Below are 27,345 nucleotides of genomic sequence, written 5' to 3' on the forward strand. Positions count from 1 at the left end.
AGGTACATAAGAGCAAAGCTGGATTCTGTCCACTTCAATTCAAACTAACAAAACAAACAAACAATGGTCCAGAGGAAGCTGCAAAATTCAACCTATTGAAAATCATGGGGAATGAATGTTCAGTCATGAGGAAATTTGCATTTTCCAGCACAGAAATACAGTTTGAAACATGAACAAAATAAACTAATACCAGCCCAGTTCACTGATGCTTGAGTACCAGAATTCTGACCATGTGACATTAGAGCTCGCCAGTGAAAACAATACAGAGCATTCTTTAAAGGACAGAGAATTTCCACCATGTGCAGTGGGCTGTCGTCCTTACACAGGCTGTATCAGTAGCACCGAGGCCAGGGGACCGATTGTGGATAAAAAAAAATTTAAATAAATGTATATAAGGCTGTCTTAAAATGCAATCAAGGCTCAGCAAAGCCAAACATTCAGTGACAGAGAACTAAATGTTTGCTGGAAAGTGTAAATCAGCCCTGTACCTATCCCTGCACTGGGAAGAAGACTCACAGGGATTCAAATCTATGCGCCTACATAAATGTTTTTAGTTGTGTCAACCTTTTTATGCCAAAGTCAATCCCTACAAAAGAGCTCTATGGCTAAGCAGGAGAAATTTACCTTGCTCTGTTTTGGCAGAGCTAAACATGTTATCCAGGTCAGCCAGGGCTGCATATCTATCGGCAGGGATGCTAGCACTCTCTACAGCACCTTTGTCAGCTCCTGAGGAGTTACTCTGGGAAGAGGAACTGAAGGATCCAAAGTCAGCACTACGCGATTTGGGGAAGTTGTCAAATTTTGCAAAATTGGCATTTGCTAGTCCCCCTGGGGCACTACCTGCATGAAAAAAGAGATTTAAAAAGTCATAAAGGGGACCTCGATTGTTGCTTTAGTATTAAGAGCATTAACGTGGTGGAAGGGGAGCTGAATGGAAGGAGAAGTCGGGGCAGAGTCAGAGAGGGGCTGGGATCCCTTTGTTATCTATAGGACAGACTGCAACACTGCACTAATCTGGTTCACCGTTGGCCTATGAACGCAACGCCTCAGTTACATCTGTGTTCAGCGCCAAACTATGGATCAAGGCAGATAAAGACGAAACCAACCAAAACCTACTAACAATGACATGGAAAACTTGAAAATTCATTACACATTAGTCACTGCTTGTTTAATAAAACAAACAAACAAAAAAAAAAGAGCTGTGTATTTTCTGCTGGGAACAAAGTTAATTCAAGAAGTGCTTCTAATTTTACCACTTTTGATATGGGTAAACTGTTGCACTGTACATGCTTCTGTTTGCCAATTATGCTAATTAACACTCTTATTTCAGATATTGTTAACAACTTAGATCAGACTCCATGAGTCTTTGTAACATGCAGAACTCAGGAGAAGAACAAAAGACTGGGCTGAGGTAAAACAGACCTAACACAGCAGAGTAGTTCATTAAGGGTACAGAAGGGAATTTTTAGTAATGCTACAATAACCACCACACTAGTTAAATTTCAACCAGAAGAAGGAAAAGGATACGTTCAAAACAGTACATCGACCGTCAGCTTCTACCCTATTTTTAAAATAATTTCTGCTCTTTCATTTTTTATTTTACAGCTCTTTGTCCTTCCAGTTAATCTCCATAATAGTTCTCAGTACAGACAGCAACCAAATAAGCAGCATTTTTCTCCTGTTTTAATCCTAGTGGATGTTAATTGTGACTCACAGTTGTAGACACAAAAAGGACAACATTCTGAGACAAACATTACATTCAGAGAGAGGAGGATCTGAGTGACTACACATAAGAGACAGCAGAAGAAGGTGACAAGGCAGCGCAGTGGCAAACTCACCCATACTGTGGCTGGATGAGAGCACAGTGAATGCTGGCAGCCAAAAATGAAAGTGGGAGGGAGGGATGGAGAAATGGGACAATGAGCAATGTAAGACAGGGTGGAGAAAAAAAAAAAAAAGGAAACGACATCAACCAATCCAGAGGTAAAAATTAAATAGCATGAATGTAAAGCAAATCAACTGCTGCTGAATCAAATGATGAAAGACATGAAACATAATCGACAGCTGGAGACATATAGAACAGTCAGTGGCCCAGTGAAAGAGGGATTACTAAAAAGAAAGATCCCTGTGCAGCACCAAGGAAAGATAATTATCAAAATGGACCTCCAGCAGAGGGTACTGTAGAACACAACATTTCCCTGAGACTAGGGGAGGAGGCTTAAGTGTGTTAGTATATGAGTCACTATTGTTTTTGTATAAGTGACAGAAGACACTGTGTTCCCATGCAAAACTAGACAGCCAGTTACTGCTGAGAAACTTAGGAGTTTTACATGACAAGTGCAGTATTACGGAATGAAATATGGTCCAACATGACGTACACAAGTGAGATTAGATGCCTCCAGTACAACATATGTAATTATAATGGCAGTAGGAGTGATATATTTGACTAAATCACACTGTACAAAATCCAGTCTGCATACATTTACACTCAATTTAAGTATGCAATATATTCTCAAAACATTCCTACAATATACCTTTAGGGGTGCACTCAATGTAGTTAAGAGTACTGCGGCATTAACAAACCAGTAATCTTTATCATTTTATAGTATTTTTAATTTTAAAAAATTAAGATTGATACAGCATATCTCTCAAGACATTTTAGTCCTATCACCTAACACTAAAATCCATTTTGAACCTCAAGTGCTACAAGTGGAACTTTTAGTGTGTCTGCATGGGATGCACTCAGTCTGGAGCATAGTACTTGTGCTCTGTGGCCCCCCCATTTCTGGCCTTAAAGCACTTACACAATGTTGTGTGTTTAAATGCAATCAAAAACAATTTGTTGAATTGTTCTAGAGTACATAAATATGCATAAGGTGTTTCTGCCTTAAGAACATTTATAAACCAGATTTGCTGATTCTGTTTACTTTGCTGATTCTAAAACTTTATTGGTACTACTTGGAAAAAAAAAACATGCAACTTCTGGTGCTGGTATTTTCATTTTTACACAAGATGAATGAACCTTGTAAAAAACAAAGTAAAAAAATATATAGACAGGAAAAACTGACAATGTGTGGCACAGATTATCTGATTTTAATAAGTTATATGCGCATTCTTAATTCATGTGTTGGGCAATCTAATGTCTTGCCAGTAATTATGATGTGTTATTTGTCCAGTGAAGAGAACTTGCTCTACCTGTATTTGAAGGTTGAAACGTGGCTTGGGGTGCGGAGGGGAAACCGCCTGTTGGCCCAGAAGTGCTCCCGAAAGCATCAAAATTAGCAAAGTCTGCATTTGCATTGGCAGTCTGTGCCACTGGAGGTGGTGTCAGGATGAGGTTTGGACAAAGTTGAAAAAAAAAAAAAAAAAAACAATGAAAGGAGAACACTGGATGAGCTAATAATAGAGCTGATTTATAAAGATGACAACCAAAGGTAGGAATGAGAGAGGGCAAAATGAATAATGTGCCAAATATGTGAACTAATCACAGAATGGTTTAACACGGCAGCTTTAAGAAGGTGGGACAGGATAGCCTGACATTCACCCACTCCTATGAGATGCTGTCTGCACTCCTTGTTGAGCACACAGCAAATAAGGCTGAATGCATATGTTTAGGACACACATCACTACTCTGAGATGTATAAATCTGTGTTCATGTTTGCTATGTGGAGATGTGTGGATGCCACTGGTGAATGCACCAAGGGTGAATCTTGATGGCTCTTAGTGAGGGAAATGAGAGGACATCATTTGATAATGGAAGCAAACACAAATAGTCTGATGATAAAGACATTAGTAACTATGGAGATGTCTGTCCATAGCACCTCTGCTGTATGACCATGTTTTGCACTCACGTGTCCATTGCTTCAACCAGCATGTGGCTTTTCTTTAAGCACCTTAAATGTTAATGGCTGCAACATTACTTGAGGTCTAACCCGTCATTTCCACTGGATGCAACTGCATTGTGTTCCATCTGCAACCCAGTTTTGATCTGTCCTCTGTATGGCTTCACCCCCCCCATTCACTAACATCTTCGCATCTCAGTAGATCACTTTTCTGCATTTTTGTCATGTTTAGGTATTTTGTATTTTTCTATCTTCTCATCTAGTAAAATTCCCACCACAGTGTTAATACTCTGGAACACAGAAAAAGTCACACTCATGCTTAAGAGTGGAGTTTCTGCCTGAGAATATTGCTCAATTTTTCCACTGCATTTAGTCAGTTACTCTGGTTCTTACTTGTATGGCTGCTGAAATGTGCAAAGTTAGCAAAACCGGAGTTGACACCCGCACTGATGTTGGGCGGGGCAGCAAAGATGTCTCCACCCAAGTCACTGAGGAGGTCAAACTTCTTGTCATGGAACTGTTGCTGAAGGGCTTGTCCACGGCTCACCACTGGAGACTGGGAGAAGCAAGACATGGATTAGTCACTGATAACAAATCAAAATGTGATAAAACATAATGAGGCTTCATTGGTTTAGAGGAATTCACATGGGTTAATTTTTCTATCCAGACATACACAAATTGGACATTTGCAACTGTAAGATATAAAAAAATGGGGTTAAAGTTAATTTCAAGTATCAAAAACCAGAGTTTATCATTCAGATAAATCAGTTACTGTACTTTCTTCCTGTAAACCAGTCACACAAAAGCTGGTGACTTAAACTGGTTGCCTGCTGCGTTTGCTGCAAAATGTGACAAAAATATAAACCAAATCTAAACCGACAGTTTACTGACAGAATTTTTAGTCGAATACAGCTCTAGTGAAAACTGTAGTGCTTTTAAAATATATTCTGCAACTTGTATGGCCGGATCTTTTCATTTTGTTTTCATGTTTTATGTTCCAGCTTGCATCTATGGCTAGAACAAGATGTTCAAAACCCATATTTTGATGCCAGTACTATAACGAATTTGGGATAATCAAAGATGGTTTGAGAAAATGAGCCAAACCTTTTGGCAGTAATTACAAACTAGGAATGTGTTTATTTGTGTTCACTACAAAAATCTCACCTGATTTGGTGGGGTGCTCTTGTTGAGGTGTAGGGTGGGGGCTGAGTCGCCCAGCAGGGTCTTGAGTGGTCTAACCTCTGGGGTGCTGCTGGTGCTACTATTAGAGGAGCCAGACATGGAGGCATGGACCGAAGCAACTACCTTGGCTTGCTCAGGAGGTACATACCTAGGAAACAGTTCCCATCATATGCATTACATTAAACCAACAAAAGAAAGAATATCTATGGAGAAAATATACAGTACAGCACATCACAATGGTCAGTATGTATATCTGATAGACCCTTTATCCTACCAGACGCTACTGGAATAAACTGACATATTACAGGATTTTCAAAACAGTGGTATTAAAACCTTATGGCAAATCCAAATGTGATAACATTCAATTTTTGGGTGGAAATATGATTCACAAATAGCAGACCAGCCATGACTCTGTAAAACCAACATATGTAGACGTTGTACCATTACTGGTGTGTATATTTGTATGTTACAGGAAAATGGCCTACATGTGTGAGAACGCCTATCTGGAGCAAATGGTGGCATGTTGAGGCATGCACTGCTCTTCACTCTCATCTTGTTCAGATTTCAGACTAAACAGTGAGAGGTAACAAAAGCACTACTACAGTACCTAAACTAATAATCCAATGGTCCTCTATTAGATGAATAGTCTCAACAAATACCCATGTCACACATTCGTGTTAATAATTCATCTCAGTGTTTATGGAAAGCTTAACTGCACAGGCCAACAGTATCATTAAATTTAATATTTACATTTGATGACCAAGCCCTGATTTGCAACTATAAAAATGGCAGGCACTCATTTGACTAGGTCTGAATAAGTGCTCTCATTAGCTGCAACACTAAAGTCACATTTCACCAGTAACAAATATGCTAAATCTCATGAACACAAATAAACCTATAGCTTAATGTAACAACTAAATTATGCCCATACAGCAGCTTGACTGCAAGAACCTACATTCTGTGTATTTAAGGAAGGGTATCTTGTGGTTTGCTCGAGGCTAACTGCTATGAGCTGCTTGTGAAAAATTCCAAGCAACAGAGAAGAAAAACAGATTGCTACATATCTGCACAGTGCACATTTTCAGTGGATTGTTCATATCTTTGCACTGCCAGCTTGTAAGATGTACTCACCATCGCTTCTTCTCATATTTGTCTTGAAGGAACTCCTTGACTTTCTGTGGTTCTCTGAAGTCTGGCACTGGGGAAGTTCTGTCATCATAAAGGCCAAGCCAGATCTGTTTACATGCCTGGAACACACAGAGAAATACAATAAGTTAAAGAACAGGATTTTGGTAAACATTTTTGTAGCACACAAGTACCGTGCTTCCCAGCCTTCATAATTTGCCATTAAACTGTTAAGCCAAAGTGAAACAGTAGCACAAGAAAACAAAAAGATAAACCACAGGGAAACCTACTGATGATATTGTTCATCACCTTAAAGCCAATATGTGCAGGTTAAAGGATAAGGCAGGTCATTTTCTATATTAATAAAAAAGAAAATGAATTTCCTCCACTCACGGTTCAATGTCTGTCAGTCCTGGATTAATTTATTTGTCTGTGCCATAGACCTGCATTGTTGTAAAAAAGAAAAAAAAATGAAAACACACCACTGTACTAGGTGACATGTTTCTTCATTAGCAAACCTCAGACCCGAGCATGAGGAGCTAGTGGAATGTAAAGCAAAGCAGAAAGCTTACGCAAGATCTCATGCATGGACATTTGTTATGGAAAAAAAAAAAAAAAAAAAAAAAAACAAGTCACCCAATACAGTGCTGTGTTTTTATTTATTTTTGAACAACAATGGTCTATCACACACATGAACAAGCTAATCCAAGACTGACAGCCATTAACCGTGAATAGAGACAAATCATCTATCTCCTAGATTTAGCCTACGCAGCCAGCGATCAATCATAGTAAAGGAGCTGAGCCAAAAGGCAACACTCTCAATTTACCAGTCAGTCTAGCTCCAGTCTTCACCTATGGTCATGAGTTGTGGGTAATGACCGAAAGAATAAGCTAAAATGTCTTTCCCTTGTACAATGCCCGGACTTAGCCTTAGGCATAGGGTGTGGAGTTTGAAAATCTGGAAGGGGCTCAGAGTAGAACCACTGCTCCTTCACATCAAAAGGAGCCAGCTGAAGTGGTTCAGGCATCTTATCAGGAAGACTCCAGGACGCCTCACTCCGGAGGTCTTCCTGGCAAGTCCAACTGGTAGGAGATCCCGGGGTAGACCCAGAACACACTGGTGAGATTACATATCTCATCTGGCCTGGGTCCACCTCAGAATTCCACCAGAGGAGATGGAAAACGTTGCCAGGGACGTCTGGACTACCTTGCTGAACCTTCTGCCACCATGAAGAGATCTTGGATATGCAAAAGAAAATGGATGGAAGTATGAAGAGGCAAATCATTGTCTGTTATAGTCTCTGTATGGACTTTATGGATTATGGATTACTGAAAATACTATTAATATAGAAAACGATCAGCCTTATCCTTTAATTTCAAAAGCCCACCTACTATTGTTTTAAAAATGTAACCATGTGAAATTTAGACTAGGACCAAAAAGTAGTGCAAAGTAGAAAGATATAAGCAGTGCAGATGACTGTCCACTTATGTGGTGTGCTGCACAGACAAACAACCTTTGTAAAATGTTTCACACAAGGATTGAATGTTTGCCATGTTTGGTGTGGAAAAGTCAAATATGAATTGGCCTCCTGTTGGGAAACACAGATTGAACCGAAATGCTTGGTGTTGAAGCATACTAGGCCTCACCTTCCTCTGACCTTGGGTTTTGGATTGAATTCCATAAGTATTTGCCTAATCTTGTAAAGGGAGATTTATAGCACTCATGTGTGTCTGCACTCAGTATGGGGTGCTGCTGTTATTTCTTTAGCTAGTTTTAGTGCGCATGCACAGGCTCACAGCATATTCAAACTCCCTTTTTCTTTATAATCATTTTTTTGTGTGTCAAGTGTTCTCTCTGGCAAGACAAAAACCTGAAAGGCAGTAGTGTTTTTATATAGTAGCCTTGAAGGAAATATGCATCAACCAACCTTGATTCTCTTGCATGTCTTCCAGCAATGCCACTTTGTACAGCTTTTAATAGGCTTTACTTCCTAGGTGGCATTGCTCTATTTCATACTCAGTTTACCAGAAATGGGTCTTGAAGGATGAGGCACTTTGCTCTGTGCACTACAGTTGTAATTGTTGGGGGCTACTCTGTTGGATTGTGATGGATAACAGTATAATTTGAAAGACAAGCAGCTTTGAACAGCGCAACATTCATGCATTTATGATGCACACAATTTTTGGATAAAAAAAGCAACCATGTCACTGCTACATCACTGAAATTTACTTCAACTTTTAATGTTCAACTTTGATAGACTCACATCCCTATTATATCATCTCATGAATATGTTATGGCTAAATTCCACATCTGAAAGACACAGAACATATGATGAAAAAAGAAAACACTGGTCTTCCAGTGCTAGTTTGGTCTCCACAAACTTGTAAAATTCTTCGTGTGCCATTTTGTGCTAGGCAAGAAGGGTACAATGGATTTATTAGAAGTGTCTGATTCTGCCAAATGAAAGGTTAATGAGAGTTGTGAAGCTCAATCAAGGAATAAATGTTTGAACCATAGAAAAACTAAGTGGCTAAAATGTAGAGGTGCAAGGCTGCATAATTGTGGAGAACCTTCTATTAAGTTATTTGACTGTGCTGATGCACTTTCTCTTGTAAATATTATAATAGGGTACCAAGTCTAAAATATGTATATTACTGAAAGAGGAATAGTCATAATATTGAGATATTTAAAAAGTTGTGCTCAAAGGCCACAACAATATTCCTATATCAATGTGTTATGTGAACTTTGAAATATTTTATCTATATTTAGTTTTTTTTCCCTTCTGGCTCAAGGCTGTCATCCACAGTTTTACTTATGAAGGTCAAAGTACTTCCGAGAAGAATGATATGCATATTCTGTCAAGATATCCATGTCCAGCTTTCTGAGAAGTCATAGTCCATCACTCTTCAGTGAAATGTTCATATTGTCCAAAACGTACCCAATAGATGGACAGCAAATATAGGATTAAAACAGTGATGACAAAATGCAAAGCTAAACCAAATGGGTAGCAGTCTGTAAACCAAACTTCCCACAGCAATGGGGAATTTGACCTCAACCTTAAGTAAGAACTGTGACAGGGCACACAGAAGCCATGCCTACCTCATTGCCATGTTTCTGTAGGAAATCAATTTCTTGTTGCGTGAAGGTTGTCATGGAGATAGACTTGACTCTGTGGGGTGGATTAAGTCCTCGTCTGTAGGTGAAGAAATGGGAACAAGGTTCAATTTGATCTGAAGACATAACACAGTAGGATATAACAACACAAAGGAACTGCAGAACAAACCGCTATACAACAGCCTGAACTAAAGTTGTCCATACTGTAAAAGAACAAACGACCTCCCTTAAAGCGCCCATGGCATGCTTTTGTGTGTTTTGACTTATCTACAATGTTGACTTATCATCTTAAACGTGACTCAAAGCTCAAAAAATGAGGTGTACCTATTGTGTTGTATTTATATGAAGAAGCAACTCTGTTTCTACAAGTCTCGCAAACTTTCACTGACAAGACTTTTTTCCCCCCCAACTATGTAAAGTCTTATGCAATAGTTTATGGATTTCCTTGAACAGTCATAAACTCCTGGCAGTGCACACTCGTGCAAGCTTGCCTGACAACCGGTGCCATATTAACAGCAGGATTTTTCGACACAGTTTTGTGGAAACGTTTCATCTCCTGCTGCCTGCATTGTGACCAGAGGATGTGGAGAAAAATACAGGGCTTGAAGTTACTACATATCAAGGAATGCTTATGTACAGGGACTCGCTGTTATACCTGACTGGGTCTAACCTACAAGCAGCCAGCCAGTGAAGCCCCCCCGTGGTGGAGAATGAACAGCTCATCAATGCTGGATTCGCCAGGAGCACAGTACCTGTTCGTTTTGACTGCTTGAAGCCAGTGTGTCTGCCACATGTGATGTGTTGAGGGTTGGCGAGAGGATTCTAAGGATCCGTGATGTTACTGTCAGCGCTACGCGACCTGTTGGAATTAATTTCACTACTCTGCGAATATGGTCGCCTGTAGCAGGAGGGATTTGTGGGGAAAGACACAGCGATCACCCGTTGGATTTACCGCCCTTGGAGCTACTTGAAAGGGAGTGAGGTTTCCACTAATTGGTGGGATGCAATGGTAAGAAAAAAAAAAAAAAAAAAAAAAAAAAAAAAAAAAAAAAAAAAAAAAAAAAAAAAATTGCATGTGTGTTTGTGTTGTTTCTGTAGAGAGAATTGTTGTAAGGCTGGAGAAGTTACTATGCCTGCAATATACCAGTTAAAATATGCTTTGTTTAGAGTGCCACAAATCTCTTTTCATTGGTACGTATATCGTTGTTTACCTAACCATGGGGGAGAAATTCAAATAAATTTATGCAGTTGCAGTTCGTCGTGCTGTCCATTTTCACATTCTGGCTCAAACATGTCAGGCAGGATTTGAGGTAATGTCACTGTCAAAAACAGCTTATTTGCCAAAGATTTTTTGTTTATGCATTGTCGTAGCTTCCTGACCAGCAACAGGAGTTGAGTGTGTTCATGAACTAGCCTCTCATTTTCAGAAGGAGACTCTTCTTATGATATCGTTCTGAAATAAGTATAGACGATTTGGAGTTATGATGGGTGCAAAGCTAATCTAGAGGTACCCAAGTTTAAAAATTAAATGGCTGGAAATGAGCATAACACGGGCTCTTTAAATAAAAACTTATAGCCCACACAAGCCTTGTTCATTTTTCTGAGGTCACAGCACCTGCTTCAGTGACCTATATTAAAAATGCCTGGTAACTAATACTTGAAAAGAGTCATCAGTAGGCTTTTATATTAAGCTCCTGGCCTGCTGCCCTGAGTAATTTTCTCTGGACCCACCAGTAAAAGAAAACTACAGTAGTGCCGACTTCAAGGTTGCAACCTGTTTTGTCTGTGAAGGTGACCAACCAGCATTTAGCACGCAAAGTGAATGTTTTAACTGCAAGTGGAATGTAACTCCTGAGCACGTTCGCATTCAGAAAAAGGAGAAGACTGCTTATTTGCTGTATTGTCTAATATGCATCAATGAGCTTCCCATGTTAAGTATTTTAGTCACGTCATTAACGAGTCATCAGACTATCTGACTGGTGGACCAACAATATCTTTCAGTACCTTTTTGCAGTAGCTAAAGTGCCTAACGGTCAGTAGATCAAACTGGAGTCATGAGTGAGATTTCATTAAGACTGCTCTTGCACTGACCCAAAACTGCAACCCAAAGCATCTTTGCGTTCCTTATCTGCACAGACCAAGTAGTAAAAGCAGCATGTCAGCAGCAGGTGTAATTCCTCCGTCATTTATACTAGTTTGGTGTACTGAAGAGCATACCAATTCACTTTATCTTTCCTCACTCCACTTTCATCTAAGATGGTATCTTCCAGCTTCTGACTCAGCAGCAGGTCAGGCAGGGATAGTTGGAAAACAAGCAGGACAGCAGCCCTCGAGGACTGGAATTGGCCACCCGATATAGAGTGTAGGAGCAGGCCAGAGCTAGTCAAAAATATGTTTATGTCCTACATCAGATATTTCATAGACCATCCTTGCACTTAAATTCATGTATGAAGGTAAATTTGTTTGGAAAATTCTGAAAGGAGGACATAAGGCTGCCAATGGAGGACTGAAACATTTTGCCAAACCTTTCCCATAATGTTCTTCAAAAACTATTTGCCTTTTTTGCCAAGAGGTTTGAAAAGGCAGCTGTGCTATCGACCACTGTCAACTACAGTGCTAAAATTAGATTATGTCAGTGAAGATTCTCAGTCATCCAGGTCATAGCAGGCTAAAAAAACTTAGAAAAAAAAATCAACTGGACTAGATTTTTAGATCGAAAAATTAGATTACAACACATTTTAGAAGAAAGGCACAACTGATACAGTTCAACCTTTGGTTGTTCATTTTTGTATGAAAGGCTGGACAACCTTCCAGGAAATAGGATTCACAGTGTCATAGTTACAGTTCGATATACATTGAGATGTCCCAGCAAAATGGTAGTGAAATACTAGACAAGGTGGCTAAATTATTTACTGCTGTTACCCCTTACAGACCTTGACCGTGTCTCCACCTATTCTATACACATCCAGCAACTAGCTGACTGTACCACAAACAACAGGTGGGCTTATAAATCATCTCTGACATGAAATAAAGCAGTCACAACCTGGTCCAAAACACACTGAATCTGAAGTTGTTATATGAATTCATATTCTAAGACCATGTGTCTATTAATGAAGCCATCCATACTTCCTCACTTAAACACAATCCATGAACGTTTCTATATTATTTCACCATTTGTGTCCAGTTATGTCATGCTGGTATCACTCTGAAAATACAGTTAAGGGCCAAAAAAAGTCATAAATCCAAAGAAAAAACACCTTAATAGAACTGCTATACGTCATCATCTAAAGGACCGGCCATGGAAAAGAAGAGCTTGTTAAATTTTTTATATATTATATATAGGATGTACCTTTACAAGTTTGAGGATTTGATTTCTATTTCTTATAATAAACTCTGTTGGCCAGACAAAATAAGCAAGCCATCGCTTAGGGTTTGTCATTAAATTTTGTTTATGTAGCCCAGTAAATCACAAGTTTGCCTAATACATGAAAAACATTATAAAGAAAAGTTTTAATAGCAATATTAAATCCAATTGGTACCACGCACAGCAACAGTCTTACACACCCTGGACAAAGTAGCAATACAAGTTGAACAGTGTCCAGTGACAACTAGATTATATTTGTAGGGAGAATTAAATGACAGCAGTAATTTTTAAGTAGGCGAAATAAAGAAATAATACAGTTACTTCATACATTACAATATTGTACACATCACTAATGCCTCCAATACAAAGCTGAACAATTTAATCAACCCATTGCTCAGGTCTAGTTACTAATTCAACCTATATTCAAATCATGGCTGAATGAGTAGCATAGTGCATCAGAGAAAAGTATCACATATTGCACAGTAAAATAATTATGATCTAGTCGCTACTGTACCAGCTCAGTCAAGGGAAACTCAGTTCTTGTGCATACTGTAGCAGCTCCAGGGTGAGAGAAACTGGCAACGTTTCAAAGAGAGGAGAAACAATGCACCATCCTTGACTTTGCTGCTCTAAGTCTCTACAAAAAGGATCTTTTTACTCCTGTTTTAAGCAGCTTTTATCATAGAAAAAGGAAATTCATTTTTTAATAGCTCACCATCTAATCATTTATGTACTGTCAGCAATTTATCACCCTAAAGATATCCTTATTGAACCCTTTGTGAGTTTTAGAATTCAGGTCAGGTCTGTTAACTTACCATTGATTAATATTATCTGGGACATTTGGTTTGGTATCAGTGACACCTCCCCAGCTCCGTCATGGTGTAGTTACTGTTACAGCCCTGCTTACTCAGGAAAGCACAAGCAAGTGGTGCTACTTCCTGTCATGTACAGTCTTGCAGAAAGAGACATTGTAAGCGGTGGACCTCCTGGGAAGGCCTCCACCTTCACAAGGAATGTGTTTACATAGCAGATTCCAGCTCCACCCATTAAATGACCACAACTATGGAAGGAGAAATGTGTGAGATTGAGTTAATTCATCATACCCCTGTGACCACCCCTCATCAAGAAAACACTGTTGCTGCCCAAACTGCAAATAAAAGCTACTCCAGCAATTGCCTCGGAAATGCCTCTGCCCAACTACTGTTTAGGACTTAAAACACTGAACCAACAATATAATCTTTAAAGGTAAATGCAAAGTACACAGAGAGATGAGTATGTGTGTTGAAGATTGCTGTCCTAGTACAGAACAATAAGCGCACACTGATTTTATTCATACAACAGTCATGGTATTTAAAACAATAACCAAGATAATACATCAAGTACAAGCATAAATATTTAGCCAGCCACTTAAAATACATATTTGCCTCTTTAGAATTAAAAGGAAATAAGAATCTGACAGTGACCCGCCACTTCCTGTTGCACATATAAAAATCACATGCTGCTGATGTAGCAGCACGGTTGGGCCATGCCACTTCCCGAATGTACAATCACACCAAGCTTCCTGCATACATCATCAATCCTTTCATAACCCCACTCTTCTGCTGCGAAGAATATTCTCAATGCCCCTCCCTAACATGTTTTGTCTAATTAAAAAGTGAACAAAAAGACAGAAGAAGAGAAATAGGAGAAATTCTTAATTGTGATCTCAAGCTATAAAAGAAGACTATTAACTCACATTACAAACTTGTACACCAAAGGGTGAGCAGATGGGAAATTTACAGTGGAGTCCCTGCAGGCTCACTGGTTAAGTGAAATGGAGGTCAAACTCTGCCTGTTAGCAAACACGCAATTAATCTCATTCTTTTCAGTGCTACAGTAAATAACCTTTATGTTCAAAAATGGAGACAACTGAAACAGCTTGCACAGATTATGATCACAAAGGCTGAATCTTAGGCAGACTAAGGGACAATGTCAAAGCAGTCATTTGTTCTTCTGCTGACTAATAAAACATTAGAAAGTAATAAAGTGCATTGGTGGGGAATTACTAACCAAACAACAAATACCTTTCCTTTCCCCTAAAATATTATTAGAATAATCATTATTCGCAAACCCAAAATAGCAGGGTGATTTCCATCAAGCATTGCAAAGGACCAGTGCAGGCTGCTGACACTGTAAATGAAGAGCACAGGATGGACAAATGACTTGCTTGAGTTTACCCAACAATCCACTGCCAAATTACTCTTCTAAAATGTTTTAACTTAAAACGGTTTGCGATAAGTAAACATAATTGATATGTTTCCAAAGACTAAGTAAAACCAAGATTCCTGATTTTAAAAATGTTGAGACAACATCTGGCTCCAGTCTAATCTCCGGTGAATCAGATGTCAATGCAAGTAGAAGAGAAAGCAGTGTAATCATCAAAGGCGTTCACACAAGGATGTTTACTTGCAGATTAGCATTATTTCATGCATAGATAATATAACGCAAATATTTACACTATGTCCTTCTACCCATCATTAAGTAATAGATAAAAAAAAAAACCATAAGAGCATCATGCAATAAATTGTCAAAACTACAAAAGACCACTTTCTTTGTAGGGCTGAAAACCTTTATAATATGCACAATTTGACAGCTGCATTAGGTTTTACATATAGCTGAATAAGAAGAAACTGCATGCTTCACTAATCCCAAATCCCAAGGTACAGATGCTTGGTTACACAACTGCACAGCAAAGTTTTAAGCCAGGCAATCACTATCTAAAGTCAATCTAAAGTCAAGACATCAAGCTACACTTAAAATACCAATGCCGTGAATAGGTTTTTAAGCCTTTGTAGGGACTACAGACGACACGAGTGAAGTTCTGTATCAGATACAAAACTATATGACTGTCTAGACTAAATATAACTCATAGCATGACATGAATACTGGCACTGCATTACCACTCACATCTCAACATAAAGTGACTTTCATATGCCTGAGGTAGCTACCATCACTTAACATCCCGCAACAAAATCACTTTGCTAAACACAGCTAATGGTATCAAAATCAAACTGTTAGCTCATCCATGAGGTAACGTTATAATCACAAATGGACGCATAATACCAGTGGTGGAAAGTAGCTCAGTACATTTACTCAAGTACTGTACTTAAATACAATTTTGAGGTATCTGTACTTTACTTGACTATTTTCATTTTCTGCTACTTCATACTTTGACACTACATTTTAGAGGTAAATATTGTACTACATTTATTTTATAGCTTTGGTCTGATAACTCGTTAATGACATGACTTTTCAGAATCAGACTGCCTATACAAAATACAACATAATGATATGCCCTTATTGATCCCTGGTGGAAAATTCACAAAATACCCAGAAGTACTTCAACTTATGAACCCAGGAGGTAGTTACAATTTCAACATAACATATTGAGTGTAGGACTTTTACTTGTAACATAGTATTTTTACACTGTAATACTGTTATTTTTATTAAGTAAAGAACTTGAGTACTTCTTCCACCACCACACAATACAAATTCGTAGATATAAAATGAAACCTCGCCCAGCATAGTATTTAAACATATATCTATGTCTTTTGGTTGGGAGGTAGCATTATGCCATTATTAAGCAATCCTGCTCAGTTACAAGGTGGTGCTTCGTAACGGTGCCAGCAACTGGTAGTGCTGTTAGCTCGCTTATCTGACCTAGCTTGCAAGTGTCAGTTAACTTCACTGGCTAGCATTCAAAGCTAAAGTTAGCTAGCCTCCCGGTGGTTGCTAGCTCGTCGTGCTGAACACTGACACCTCTATGTACTCCGCCCAACACCTTAAACTCACACTGACACTACTGGAAACATATATAGCTAGTGCTACAGTTGCTAATTGACTTTGGTTGCCGCATGTAACGGAAACCCACTAAAACGTTATATTATGTGCGCCATGTCGACGCTAAGGTCACTCAGCAAGTTAATACTTACAGGATGCCAGAGCAGGAGGTACATACGAAGGAGCCCACAGTCATGTTGGCATAGGTTGGGCCGCGCTGGTCGCAGTCAAAGCACTTTCTGTTGGGAGGTAAACTCGTCATTTCTCTCAGCATCTTCAGGTGTTTCTCCTCTTGTTTTCGTTTCGCACTCGCCGCCATGGTAAGGGAGGATTAAATAAAACCGGGAAAGACTAGAGAGTTAGCTACAACTAAAACAAAGAGTTGTGCTTTTTAACGGTTTCCGACCCGTGCAGAAGACAGAGAAGGAATGAGTAGGTGGCTCCGTGAGGTCAGGGGCGGCCTCGCGTCTCCTCGAACAAGGAGTTCAAGCATTGGATCAGGTTAACTGAAGCAACGAGAGGTTTATTGCCACGTATTTCCGCCTTCGCTTAAATACCGTTATATCGACTACCCCGCTTCATTTTGTGTCAGAGCTAAATAATAAATGTCCTTATGCTCCAATATGTTTGCAAAAATAATTCGTCCAGACGAATTGTATCTTAAGTCAGAGTTACTACTTACATAGTGGTCGTATACAGCAATGATGTTCCCCTGAATGTACGTCACTGCGTAGTGCGTAGTTTTGACCATCTACAACAACTAATTTGAATTATATTCTTGCAATTACCTATTCTGTTCTGTTACATTGTATGTAGTTATCCCATCATGAGGAATATGCAAACATCGTTTAACACAGAGTGGATATAAGGTGACTTTTTTTTTACGAATTTCCTGTAAAAGTGCGGATTCCGATTTCTAGGAAAGGACCTGAACTATCTTGTCTCAGTAGATTGATATCTTTGGTTCAGTTGTGGCCTTACCGTTACTTCTTAACACACCAGCTCCGCCATGTGGATTAGCTCTGTCACTGCATCACTACAGTGGGCAAACAAAATTATGTGGAACTACGGTGATGTGTTTTTGTAATGCTTACGTTTTTAATGTAATACAAATATATATATAAAAAAGTTATTTCCGAAAATGTGCGATGACTAGTTTTGGTGAAACTTTCATGTGAAAAGTCGCTGGATTCTGGATTTATTTATAATAAAATTATGGTATGGTACAAATGTGCTTGCCAAAAAGAATGAAGGCTCATCAGGTCCCTTCCAGTTTAAAGAATAATCCTATAGATGTACGCTCATTATCTACACATTGAAACCCACAGGAAGGATTGTATTTCTTTATGACCTATGCAGAACATGAACCAAATCTTTATGCATTAACCTACAGATGAACCATTATGTAAAAAATAGAGATATCAATTTTATCCACATATTTATCTTAAAAGCATACACAAGAAGATCCAAACATGTATGAACAAAGTCGTGATGTACACAAACTTTATTACATATGAACATCATAACAGAATGCAAAGTAAACCAAATATCAGTTGTATTATTTACAAGGACAAACAGATATATGGGATATTTTGTTCCACAGACAGCTGAACCTGTAGGTTTTTAGCTATAGGATCAGTGGACTTATAACTTACAAAATGATAACAGATCTTCTGATACAACAAAAAGCAATATCTTATAAGATAGTCACATGTTTTATTTGGACAATAAAGCTTACTGCCTATGTATGGGTGAAAATGACAACGAAGCATTGGACTATGTTTAATAAGGTAAATGGTGACCTAATTTCCCTTTACTTTCTTCTTACAATGTGTTGCAATTCTATAGTCAGCAAACAAGATCTCAAAGTAACTTTTGAGTAGATTCACGCCACTTTCCTGTCTGGCTGCATATCTTTTATATGATTTCCCGCTGCGGCCTAAGAGTTGCTTCTTTAATTACTGCTGACTGACTGAATTAATGGCTGCTGATGCTGCTGTTTTTGTGGAGAGAAGTCAAAGGGTTTGCAGTTCTCGGTGTATCCATAAAGTCTCCGCAGGGCCACATAAGCTGCCTCTTCCTCTGCTGCTATAAGTGTCTCTCCTGGACCCTGAGCCAGAAGCTTCTTATCACTGAATCAACACAACAGGCAAACAGACACAAGATATGTAAAATTGGCAGATTACACACAAAATAACTTTAACCATTACTATGAATTATCTGAATCTCACCCAAACCTCAAACAAGTAACCTGTAACTAACATGTCAGCTGTGACTCCAACCTTTTTAATTCATTAAAAAAAAAAAACAACTTCATTTACTGTAATTTGGGTGACAGCACCCAGAACAGCACACATACCTGTACAAGCCGACGAAGTATAGTGGCAGGACAGTACTGGCTCCAGCAGACCTGATGAGACGAGGCTCTGGCAAAGGAATGTTCCTCTTAGTAAGTTCCTCCACCAGTAGTCCCATGGGGTTGACCACTTTCCACATATCAAACAGGTCTTTTCCTATTAGCTGAGTGACCAGAAAATCCTAAGGAGAGAAAAGAGAGGTAGAGCTGAGTGAGTTAAATAAGAAAAATGCTATAATATGTTGCTGTGGAGACAATAGAGTCAGTCCTCAGCCAGATAAATGGCATGGTTAAACAAGAAACAAGTGTTCATGATGCTGTCTAACAAGCCTCTTACCCTTAGGAAGAATTCTGCTCGCTCTGCTCCACTGCTCTCCTGTAGAGCTCCAATAACTGCCATGAATGTAGAATGGAGCACATCATCAGGAACAGGGAATTCTGCACTCATGGTAAGGTCTTCAATGCCAAGATTTCTTGCAACATAGGTCACAACTGCTGAACTGGTGAGGTGCCCTACAATACTCTCAACCCCCTCGCTTGGCAGATTTGGGAAGCTGGCCCTGCACCAGTCGGTCAGGAAGCTTTGGGTGAAACCTGCTCCCTTTTGACTCAGATGAATATTATCTTTAAGAACAAGAGCTGTGGTCTCGGAGTCCACACCTAACCTCTGTCTCCTCTCCTGCTCTGCCTGCAGGTAACACGGATTGATGAAAGCTGTTTTAAGTAGCTCCAAGGAGATGTTCTCATGAAGGCGAGTGCTGAAAGCCTGAACCTCAGCATGGTAATCCCAATGAGGCTGCTGAGAGCTGAAAGAAAGTCAAACATAGACATCATCCTGACTTTCTGAGTCTTAATGTTCTCTGCAAAAAGCTTCCAAACTGGGTCATACATGCTTGTGAAAAATGGCAATCACTGGTGCTGGTATGGTTATGCAAAAAGTCCCTATGTACAGTAGTTAGTTTGAGCTGATACATACTGTACATTACTGCACACTTAGTTTGTCAGCCTAGTACTCTCTGCCCTAGCAGGAAACGTGTGATTGAGGATGGAAAAACTTTGCGGTTACTAGATTATCATTAATGCAATTTTCTTAAATATAAAATAAGGAAGTACGAATAGGGACTAAAGGGGGACACAGACTTGTGTCCATTTGTGCAAATGAACCATGATCGCCAGCTACGCTGCTGGATTCGCTTTAAAAACTGTGGAACTAGCACCAGCACTGCTATGCAATGATCTATAATGTCTACACGCGTAATGTACTAACATATAACGGTGTATATCGTAATCCTATCCAAACAGTTAAAATTCATGAACACGCACTGACTTAACTTATCAAATACACAAACGGCCTTGAGGTGCCTCTTGTGTTAGCTAACATTAGCCTTACCGTGGCTTCGGTGGTGGAGGTCCCTCAAGCTTCAACTTCTTCGCCATGAGGTATGTGTATGCTCTCATCCATCGCTTTTTTTCTCTAACCTGCGATAACGATATATTTCTGGAAACACGGTGACAATGAATTCCTAACGTTAATGCACCACGATTTACCATGAATCTTAACGCCATGTTGATTAGCTGACAAGAAGTTCCAACTGCTAAAAGTGTCCGACAAGAAACATTCTGCTACGATCGGGCCTAAGCGTTACCAGGGAAACAAACAAACCTTAGCGGACAAAGCGGATAGCTTATGATATTAGACAACAGACGAACTGTCATAAAACAAATGAAAAACAAGTAGAGACAACTTCAGTTTCTCCTGCTTGCGTAATTTCATACATTTGCGACGCCTTCTGCCGAATTCCGAGAAATGATGGGAGATTTTGTGGCAGCAAGTGAAATCTATGGTGGAGATGCCAGAAGAACTTGTATTAAAAATGGAGTAGGTGCCACGATAAAGGAAGGAGCACAAGAAAAGCTTCAAAATCCATCTCAAGCATCAGCAAAGGAAACGCAATCAGGGCCACTAATGACCAAGAAATTCCTGAAAGACCTTTGTAAGCAGCACAAACTTTACTCAACACCTTGCCTGAATGACACACTGTATCTGCATTTCAAAGGTTTTTCCACCATTGAGAATTTAGAGGAGTACACGGGACTGAAGTGTCTCTGGCTGGAGAGCAATGGGCTTCAACGCATTGAGAACCTGCATGCCCAGACTGATCTGCGCTGCTTGTTCCTTCAACAGAACCTCATATACAAGCTGGAAAACCTTGAACCCCTGAAAAAGCTCTGCAGTCTGAATGTCTCCAACAACTACATACGCACCATAGAGAACATCTCCTGCCTTCCTGACCTCAGCACTCTGCAGATAGCCCATAACAAGCTGGAAACTGTGGGTGATGTAGAACACCTGAGCCAGTGTCTGGCCATCAGCGTGCTGGACATGTCCCACAATCTGCTAAATGACCCTGAGATCATCACTGTACTTGAGGCCATGTCAAAACTGCGAGTGCTAAATCTAATGGGAAATGAGGTAGTGAAAAAAATCCCAAACTACAGGAAGACCATGATTGTACGCCTGAAGCAGCTCACCTTCCTTGATGATCGCCCTGTATTCCCCAAAGACAGGGCATGTGCAGAGGCATGGGCTGTGGGAGGGATGGAAGGGGAGCGTAAAGAGAGGGAACATTGGGAAACAAGAGAGAGGAGGAAAATTCAGGACAGCTTGGATGCCATGGAAATGATTCGAAACCAAGCCCTGGAAAGACAACGCTTAAGAGATCTCCAGGAGAAAGGTAAACACAGTTTTAAAACCGTTCACACCTCCATGAACATGCACATTAAAAAAAGTTGTCTTTTTCATTTCAGGGGAGACTGAGGTTTCCACCACTCCTTATGAGCAAAATGACACCCAATTTGTGACTTCATCGCACGAGGCGAAACTCCAAGCCTGTGTGCAGGACACCCTGGATGCCCATGAGGAGTTCTTACAGAGTCAAACAACACAGTGGCCCAGTGATCATCAGCCAAACTGTGAACATCTAGACGCAGAGCCGCCAGATCAAGACTTGCAGAAAGAGCAGTTAGTAAAAAACAACCAACTGCAGTCTGTGAGAGAACAGAAAGAAGGAGGGAATCCTGACCTGTCTGCAAGAGAGGAAGAGAGCACAACAGCAGAGATGTTACAAAGAGGGCAAGTAGAAATTCAAAGTAACAAACAACAGAAACATTCAGGTAGAATCCAGTTTATACTCAGTGAATCAGAGAATGAGCAGGGATGCATGCTAGAGATAAAGAGTGAGCAGTGTGAGAAGAAACAACCTCATTTGGTCAGGGAAGCTCCTCCCAAAGGAGATGAGGTGGCACCAGTACACTATCCTGGACCACTGGTGACAGAGCTACATCCTCTGGATGTAAAGCAGCTGGAAACTATTCACCTTCCACTACATCAGTCACTGTGTATTGATGACTTGCCTGATCTGGAGGATGTGGATACAGAAGACTTCACTGCAATGGTCTCTTCTCAGCAAGTGGTCAGACCAAAAATAGAGGTCATATCAGGAAGCAGCGATGAGTCACTCGGGAGTGAGAGCGAGGTCACCCCCATGTTTAGTCCAAACAAAAGTTCATTGTTCACTGAGGTCTCTAACAATTCTTCATCGCTGTTGTATCCAGAAGATTGTGTTGTCCTTGAGCCACAGATATTTAAACCTGTGGGAAAGTCCAAGTCCTCTCCATCAAGCTGCCTGATTGAGGAGCTGGATTGATGCTTTCAAGATTTAAACTAATATCACAGGACACAGCTTCAAATATTTATTTTTTTTTGCAGACAAGTAGCAGACATTTATAAACCTGCTTTAACTAAAAAACGCTTAGCTGTTTTAGTGAAAGGTAATGAACTGTCATATTTTAGTAATAAAATATCATAGCCATTTTGTTTATATGGTTGTTAATTTTAAAGCTGTGTTGAAAATATAATTCTTCTTTGAACTGGTAATAGTTCCTGTTGGGGTTATACTAGCCCTGTACCTTCAAGTCAGTTTACAGTGCATCTGAATTAAAAAAAAAAAAAAATCCTACAGTAATATTCATTTATTTAAGAAATGAAAACATTGGCATTAGGCAGAAATTATGATTCAAAATATAGAGTGTAAACAAAAAGAAAAAAAAACAAGTTAAATTTAAGACAATGTCAGGCTAATATAATGTTCTTTCTTCAAATAACAGCAAAATTACCATGATGAGTGCATTTCAATAAAAATACAGGACAACACTTCATATATATGGTTTTACTAAATTGTATTACATTTATTACTCTCTCTGCAATAAATATACGTGATACATCTCCATTTTCCTATTTTGGTAAACTATGCTATGCTGTAGCTCTAGATGTGTTCTTTCCAAAGCTCTGAGTGACATATTTACAACAAGTCATGCTTAGCAGCAAGCAAGAGGGTTTGGAATAAAAACAAAACATGAGAAAACAGACTAGACCGTGTGAGAGCAGAGTAAAAAAATAAAACTATACATGTATTAAATAAACAAAATTAAATTATCAGCCCTGTTCCTGACACTGAGACTCAGTGCAACGAGTAGCTAACATCTGACATGTGATAAGGGATTGTACGTTCTCCTTGCATGTCACAGGCCGGGTCTAACGTCGCAACCACACCAACGTGTTGATCAGCCAGAAAGCTACAGTGACTGAGTACAGGATCATCTCTCTCTTTGCTCGCTCCTTGTTCTCCTCCTCCAAATGCTGGAGTCGCCGGTTCAACTTGATGAGCTACAGATAAACCAGAAAAAAAAAGGTTTTCTCAGTCACAGGGGTTTCACAATTAGCTATCACACCACAAGACAGAGATAGCATATTTATTAAGAACTAACCTGACGTCGAAGTGTTGTTGCATCAACCACAGTCATATCATCAGGCCCCCCATCCAGTGTGGCTTCATATGCTGATAATGCATACCTTGAAAAGAAAACAGCCACTTTAAGAATTACATAATTCAACAGAGCATATTATTTAAATAGCACATTCTAGATATACTGCACACAATTTAACAAAAGCCACATCTTTTTTCTGATCTTATATTTTGACCCAATATCAGAATATAAGGTAAGTCAGAATGAGGAAAAGGAAAAAGGAAAAAGGAACACAGTGACGATTAAGTGCCAGGTGAAGTTACCTGGATTCGTTCAGGGGGTTAGAGCTTGAAGCTGACCCCCCTCGCAGAGATGTTTTGCTGAAGAGGCAGGGAAAGATAGGGGTGGCAGAAGGAAAAATAAGAGAGAAACACACGGTACAGTGTTGCACACATGCAGGCACAAATTGCACATCCTTCACATATCAGCATTTTGCGTTGTCCTGGTAACCAATCTCCTGGGCCTTGAGCAATGTCTTATTTCACATGACTTGTTTTCCCCCATATCTTTCCAAAACAGGTCACAAAGATTCTAAAAGTTTTCATAAACTGTACCTCCTACCAAATGTGGGGATAAGAACATGGGGGGAAAAAAATCCAAAGTGTGCAGAAGGTATTAACAGACATTTATGAATAACATTTAGAGCATCTTTCCTTCTGATTTCACCTTATGCAACCCTCTGGTAGTCAAACATCCAAAAGTTCAAACAGATGCAATATCTTGAAGACTGTGTAAACTAAAATGTGTATGAGAGTATTTTAAGGTACTTTTTGCTCAGTAATGAACTACACACTGTTTATTTTCCACAGTTTTCTTTGTTTACAGCTTCTCCCGACCCATAAGTTTTGAATAGACATTTAGTTTCAAGGTCCAGTGCTAGTTCACTTCATATAGGCCTCTTTTTGATACGACATCAATGTCTTCAATATTTCTGATAATGATACAACAAACAAATTTCCTACAAGGAATCATTAACTCTCCTCTAGCATAAAATCTAAATTAAAAGTGACTAGTTGACATTTTAGTCCTTCAGCTGCGACTGTTACAGTAGAATATGTTCAGCAGTAATGGTCTGAACCAAAGCCACAGATTAGAAAGGTGCATAAAACAAAGCTTTTCTGTGATTAATACATGCAGTATTAACATCATTAATGAAAACTGGAAGCAGTTAGTCTGAAAATGGTCATACAATGCTTAACACACCCAAGCTTTCAATATGACTAAGGGCCAAAAAACATTTCAGAAACACCACTGACACAATGTGAAAACCTCCCATTTTCCTAAACATGCTTAACAGCAGAAATCAAAGTAAATTTAGTGTAAACCTTCAATAGGTACAGACAGCTGATGTAGTCTGTATTGCCCTCTCTGACCAAGACCTAGTGAGCCAAATTGTTTCCATTTTTTGTATGCATAAAATGACCAGATGAATGGGAGGTCACCTGCGAGGGTCCTCATCCAAGACGTCCAGGACCTGCCGGTAGGCCCGACTTGGAGTAGCCTGGATGAAAGACACCACTAGTGCTGTACAAGTTGTTTTCTTCCTCAGTCACGGTGAGTGGGGGGCAAGGGTGGACAATGGCTGGGGGGGGCGGGGTTGCACTGCTCAGTGCCCACCATTAAGAGCAGCCAATTCAGCAGAAAAGGGAAGAAAAGGACAAAAGAGGAAAGAGGGGAAGTAAAGAGGAGAGGGAGAGAAATAAGGAAAAATATACTGTCCTCAATTTTACTGACTGTAAAAAGTAAATAAATATTGCACAGCTAGAAATTTAACCTGAAAACCACTATCAGTGCTTTACTAACATAATTCACGCCAACAAAAACATACATGGAAAAGGAGACGTAAACTAAAAGGATTAGTACATGACTCCGATTTTGATTACATTACTCAAAACAGAGCACTGTGTTGTTCACTGTTCATGGCAAACAGGAGATGGTGACCCTATAAATATACATGTGGAGGAAAGTGATCAGGACATGAAAAGCATTTTTGACAGAGATGAACAACAAAGCCACAGGGAACATGTAGCGTAATGTAGTCCCACATTGAAAAGGTATAGATAATCCAGGTTATCTTGACATCTGAATAGCTTTGCATTGAAAATGTTTAACACCATTATTTTCCTATAATGTGTTTTGTTTTATATCCTACAGTGGTTGAGGGGGCAGTGTGGTCTTGAAGGATATTTATGAACTAAAAGGCAATATTTTTCATCTTTTCTACTGATTCCTAAAATCTGGAAATGAGCAATTCAAAGGTGACATGTATGCTGTAACTCAGTTGTGTAAAGTGATTAGTTAATAGTCAGTGACAAAAACAGCTGAAGTCTCCATTAACACTGAGAGCAGCAAAGGTTCTCACAGCAAAACAGTTTACAATGTCTGTGACAACAGACAACCAGCCATGTCAGAAGACAAAGGGACAGAGGATAGAACCAAAAGAAAGACACAACATGCTAGTGGAAGCACATAAAACAGGAGACAGAGTTGGTGCCAGAATAATAATGGCATATTCAGGTCAATACTCACGCAGAATCATTCCGTACCAGCTGACTGTTAGTACGGAGAACTGCATTCTCACTGACTGAGCGTTCCCGCCGTACTCGTGCTTGGTGCCGCAACTACAGGGAAAAATTACAGCTGATTTATTTAGGCTGTGGCTTACTGTGAGGAAATTGATGAAGTCGATGAGTTGGTTTTATGTTGTGTCTTTACTAAAAGACATAGTTTTTTCACTTACTACCTCCTCGGTGTCTGGAGCTGCCCGCTGTTCCTCTTCCAAGAAGTCCAGAGGCCGCTCAGTGAGGGTGAGGACTCTGGGTGGAGTCTTCAGTGATAGAGTTTCTAGTGGTGTTGACTGGATTAGGTCCAGGTCTCTAGGTCTGGAGAACTGGGGGTCATTACTGTCTCCTGACAAAGAAAGTTGTGAATTGGAGTTTAGAGTCTGAGACTGATAGATTTTCTTCATCAGTGCTTTAAACAATGTGCTTTGATTCAAAGGCTAAACTTGAATAACAAATTCTAGCTGTTTTCACATGTACAGTGACCCAACATGCCAGTGTGCCTTTAAATAATTGGAAAAAAATCACAAGTCAGATCTGCACACTTTCAAAAAACTCATTTCAGAAATGCTGAAAATCCTATTGTCCACTCATAACATTTAAAATGGAACAAATCCCTCAAGGGATTTATTCCTGTTTTTCCCAGCTGACAGTACACCAACCTGCAACCACAATTCTCTCTGGGACTTGCATTATGACACTGGGGATGACTTCCTGAGATCCAACATTAAGGTCCTCGTTGGCCTGAGGAGCCACTTTGAGCATCTCAGGGATGCGCATCCTCTGGCTGATCCCCTCGGTGTACTCCAGCTCGTACTGAATACGGTTCTCTGCCATCTCTGCCGTGGAGGAGGGGAATGCTGCTCCGTTCATCTGTCTGTGTGGAATGATTTGATCAGCAACACAGAGCCAATTGATCCATAAGATCAAACAGTTTCACTTTCAGTTTGCTACTAAACGCACAGCAAAACAAGGATATAGCTAAGAATCTCCTCACAAAATACTGCTGCAGCTGATGAATGAGAAAGGTTTTTTTGTGAGACTATCGTACGATAGCTTTTCCTGATTTTGCAGAAGGGCACAGTGCTACACGAGCCAGTTTGGCAGGCATATTG

At 39.7% G+C, this 27,345-nt stretch overlaps 4 protein-coding genes across 4 annotated transcripts in view; 1 reads left to right on the top strand and 3 right to left on the bottom strand.

Annotated features, from left to right (window-relative positions):
- agfg1a (ArfGAP with FG repeats 1a) overlaps positions 1–16,978 on the bottom strand; it is a 20,959-nt gene extending 3,981 nt beyond the window's left edge. The window contains exons 1-8 of the mRNA XM_020600453.1: positions 16,600–16,978; positions 9,250–9,343; positions 6,156–6,271; positions 5,007–5,172; positions 4,236–4,398; positions 3,196–3,315; positions 1,839–1,871; positions 590–840 (exon numbers count right to left, since the gene is read on the bottom strand). Of these exons, the coding sequence (XP_020456109.1) occupies positions 590–840; positions 1,839–1,871; positions 3,196–3,315; positions 4,236–4,398; positions 5,007–5,172; positions 6,156–6,271; positions 9,250–9,343; positions 16,600–16,766 (1,110 nt within the window). The 5' untranslated portion in view covers positions 16,767–16,978. The remainder of the gene's footprint in view (positions 1–589; positions 841–1,838; positions 1,872–3,195; positions 3,316–4,235; positions 4,399–5,006; positions 5,173–6,155; positions 6,272–9,249; positions 9,344–16,599) is intronic.
- A 955-nt stretch (positions 16,979–17,933) lies between these two features.
- mrpl44 (mitochondrial ribosomal protein L44) lies at positions 17,934–20,456 on the bottom strand. Its single transcript, XM_020600387.1, has 4 exons — positions 20,194–20,456; positions 19,141–19,609; positions 18,807–18,985; positions 17,934–18,579 (listed from the first exon to the last, which is right to left on the bottom strand). Exons 1-4 carry the CDS (start codon positions 20,367–20,369, stop codon positions 18,402–18,404), a joined length of 1,002 nt encoding a protein of 333 aa, XP_020456043.1. The 5' UTR covers positions 20,370–20,456; the 3' UTR covers positions 17,934–18,401.
- Positions 20,457–20,587: 131 nt separating this feature from the next.
- Positions 20,588–23,217, top strand: dnaaf1 (dynein axonemal assembly factor 1). Its single transcript, XM_020600386.1, has 2 exons — positions 20,588–21,538; positions 21,612–23,217. Exons 1-2 carry the CDS (start codon positions 20,611–20,613, stop codon positions 22,508–22,510), a joined length of 1,827 nt encoding a protein of 608 aa, XP_020456042.1. The 5' UTR covers positions 20,588–20,610; the 3' UTR covers positions 22,511–23,217.
- Positions 22,580–27,345, bottom strand: part of mffa (mitochondrial fission factor a) — a 5,412-nt gene continuing 646 nt past the window's right edge. Inside the window, 8 exon segments of the mRNA XM_020600388.1 lie at positions 22,580–23,529; positions 23,631–23,715; positions 23,933–23,989; positions 25,112–25,183; positions 25,185–25,271; positions 26,199–26,290; positions 26,413–26,579; positions 26,893–27,107. Of these exon segments, the coding sequence (XP_020456044.1) occupies positions 23,398–23,529; positions 23,631–23,715; positions 23,933–23,989; positions 25,112–25,183; positions 25,185–25,271; positions 26,199–26,290; positions 26,413–26,579; positions 26,893–27,103 (903 nt within the window). The 5' untranslated portion in view covers positions 27,104–27,107 and the 3' untranslated portion in view covers positions 22,580–23,397.

The sequence above is a fragment of the Monopterus albus genome, unplaced genomic scaffold, assembly GCF_001952655.1.
Source record: "Monopterus albus unplaced genomic scaffold, M_albus_1.0 scaffold46.1, whole genome shotgun sequence".
Classification (NCBI taxonomy): domain Eukaryota; kingdom Metazoa; phylum Chordata; class Actinopteri; order Synbranchiformes; family Synbranchidae; genus Monopterus; species Monopterus albus.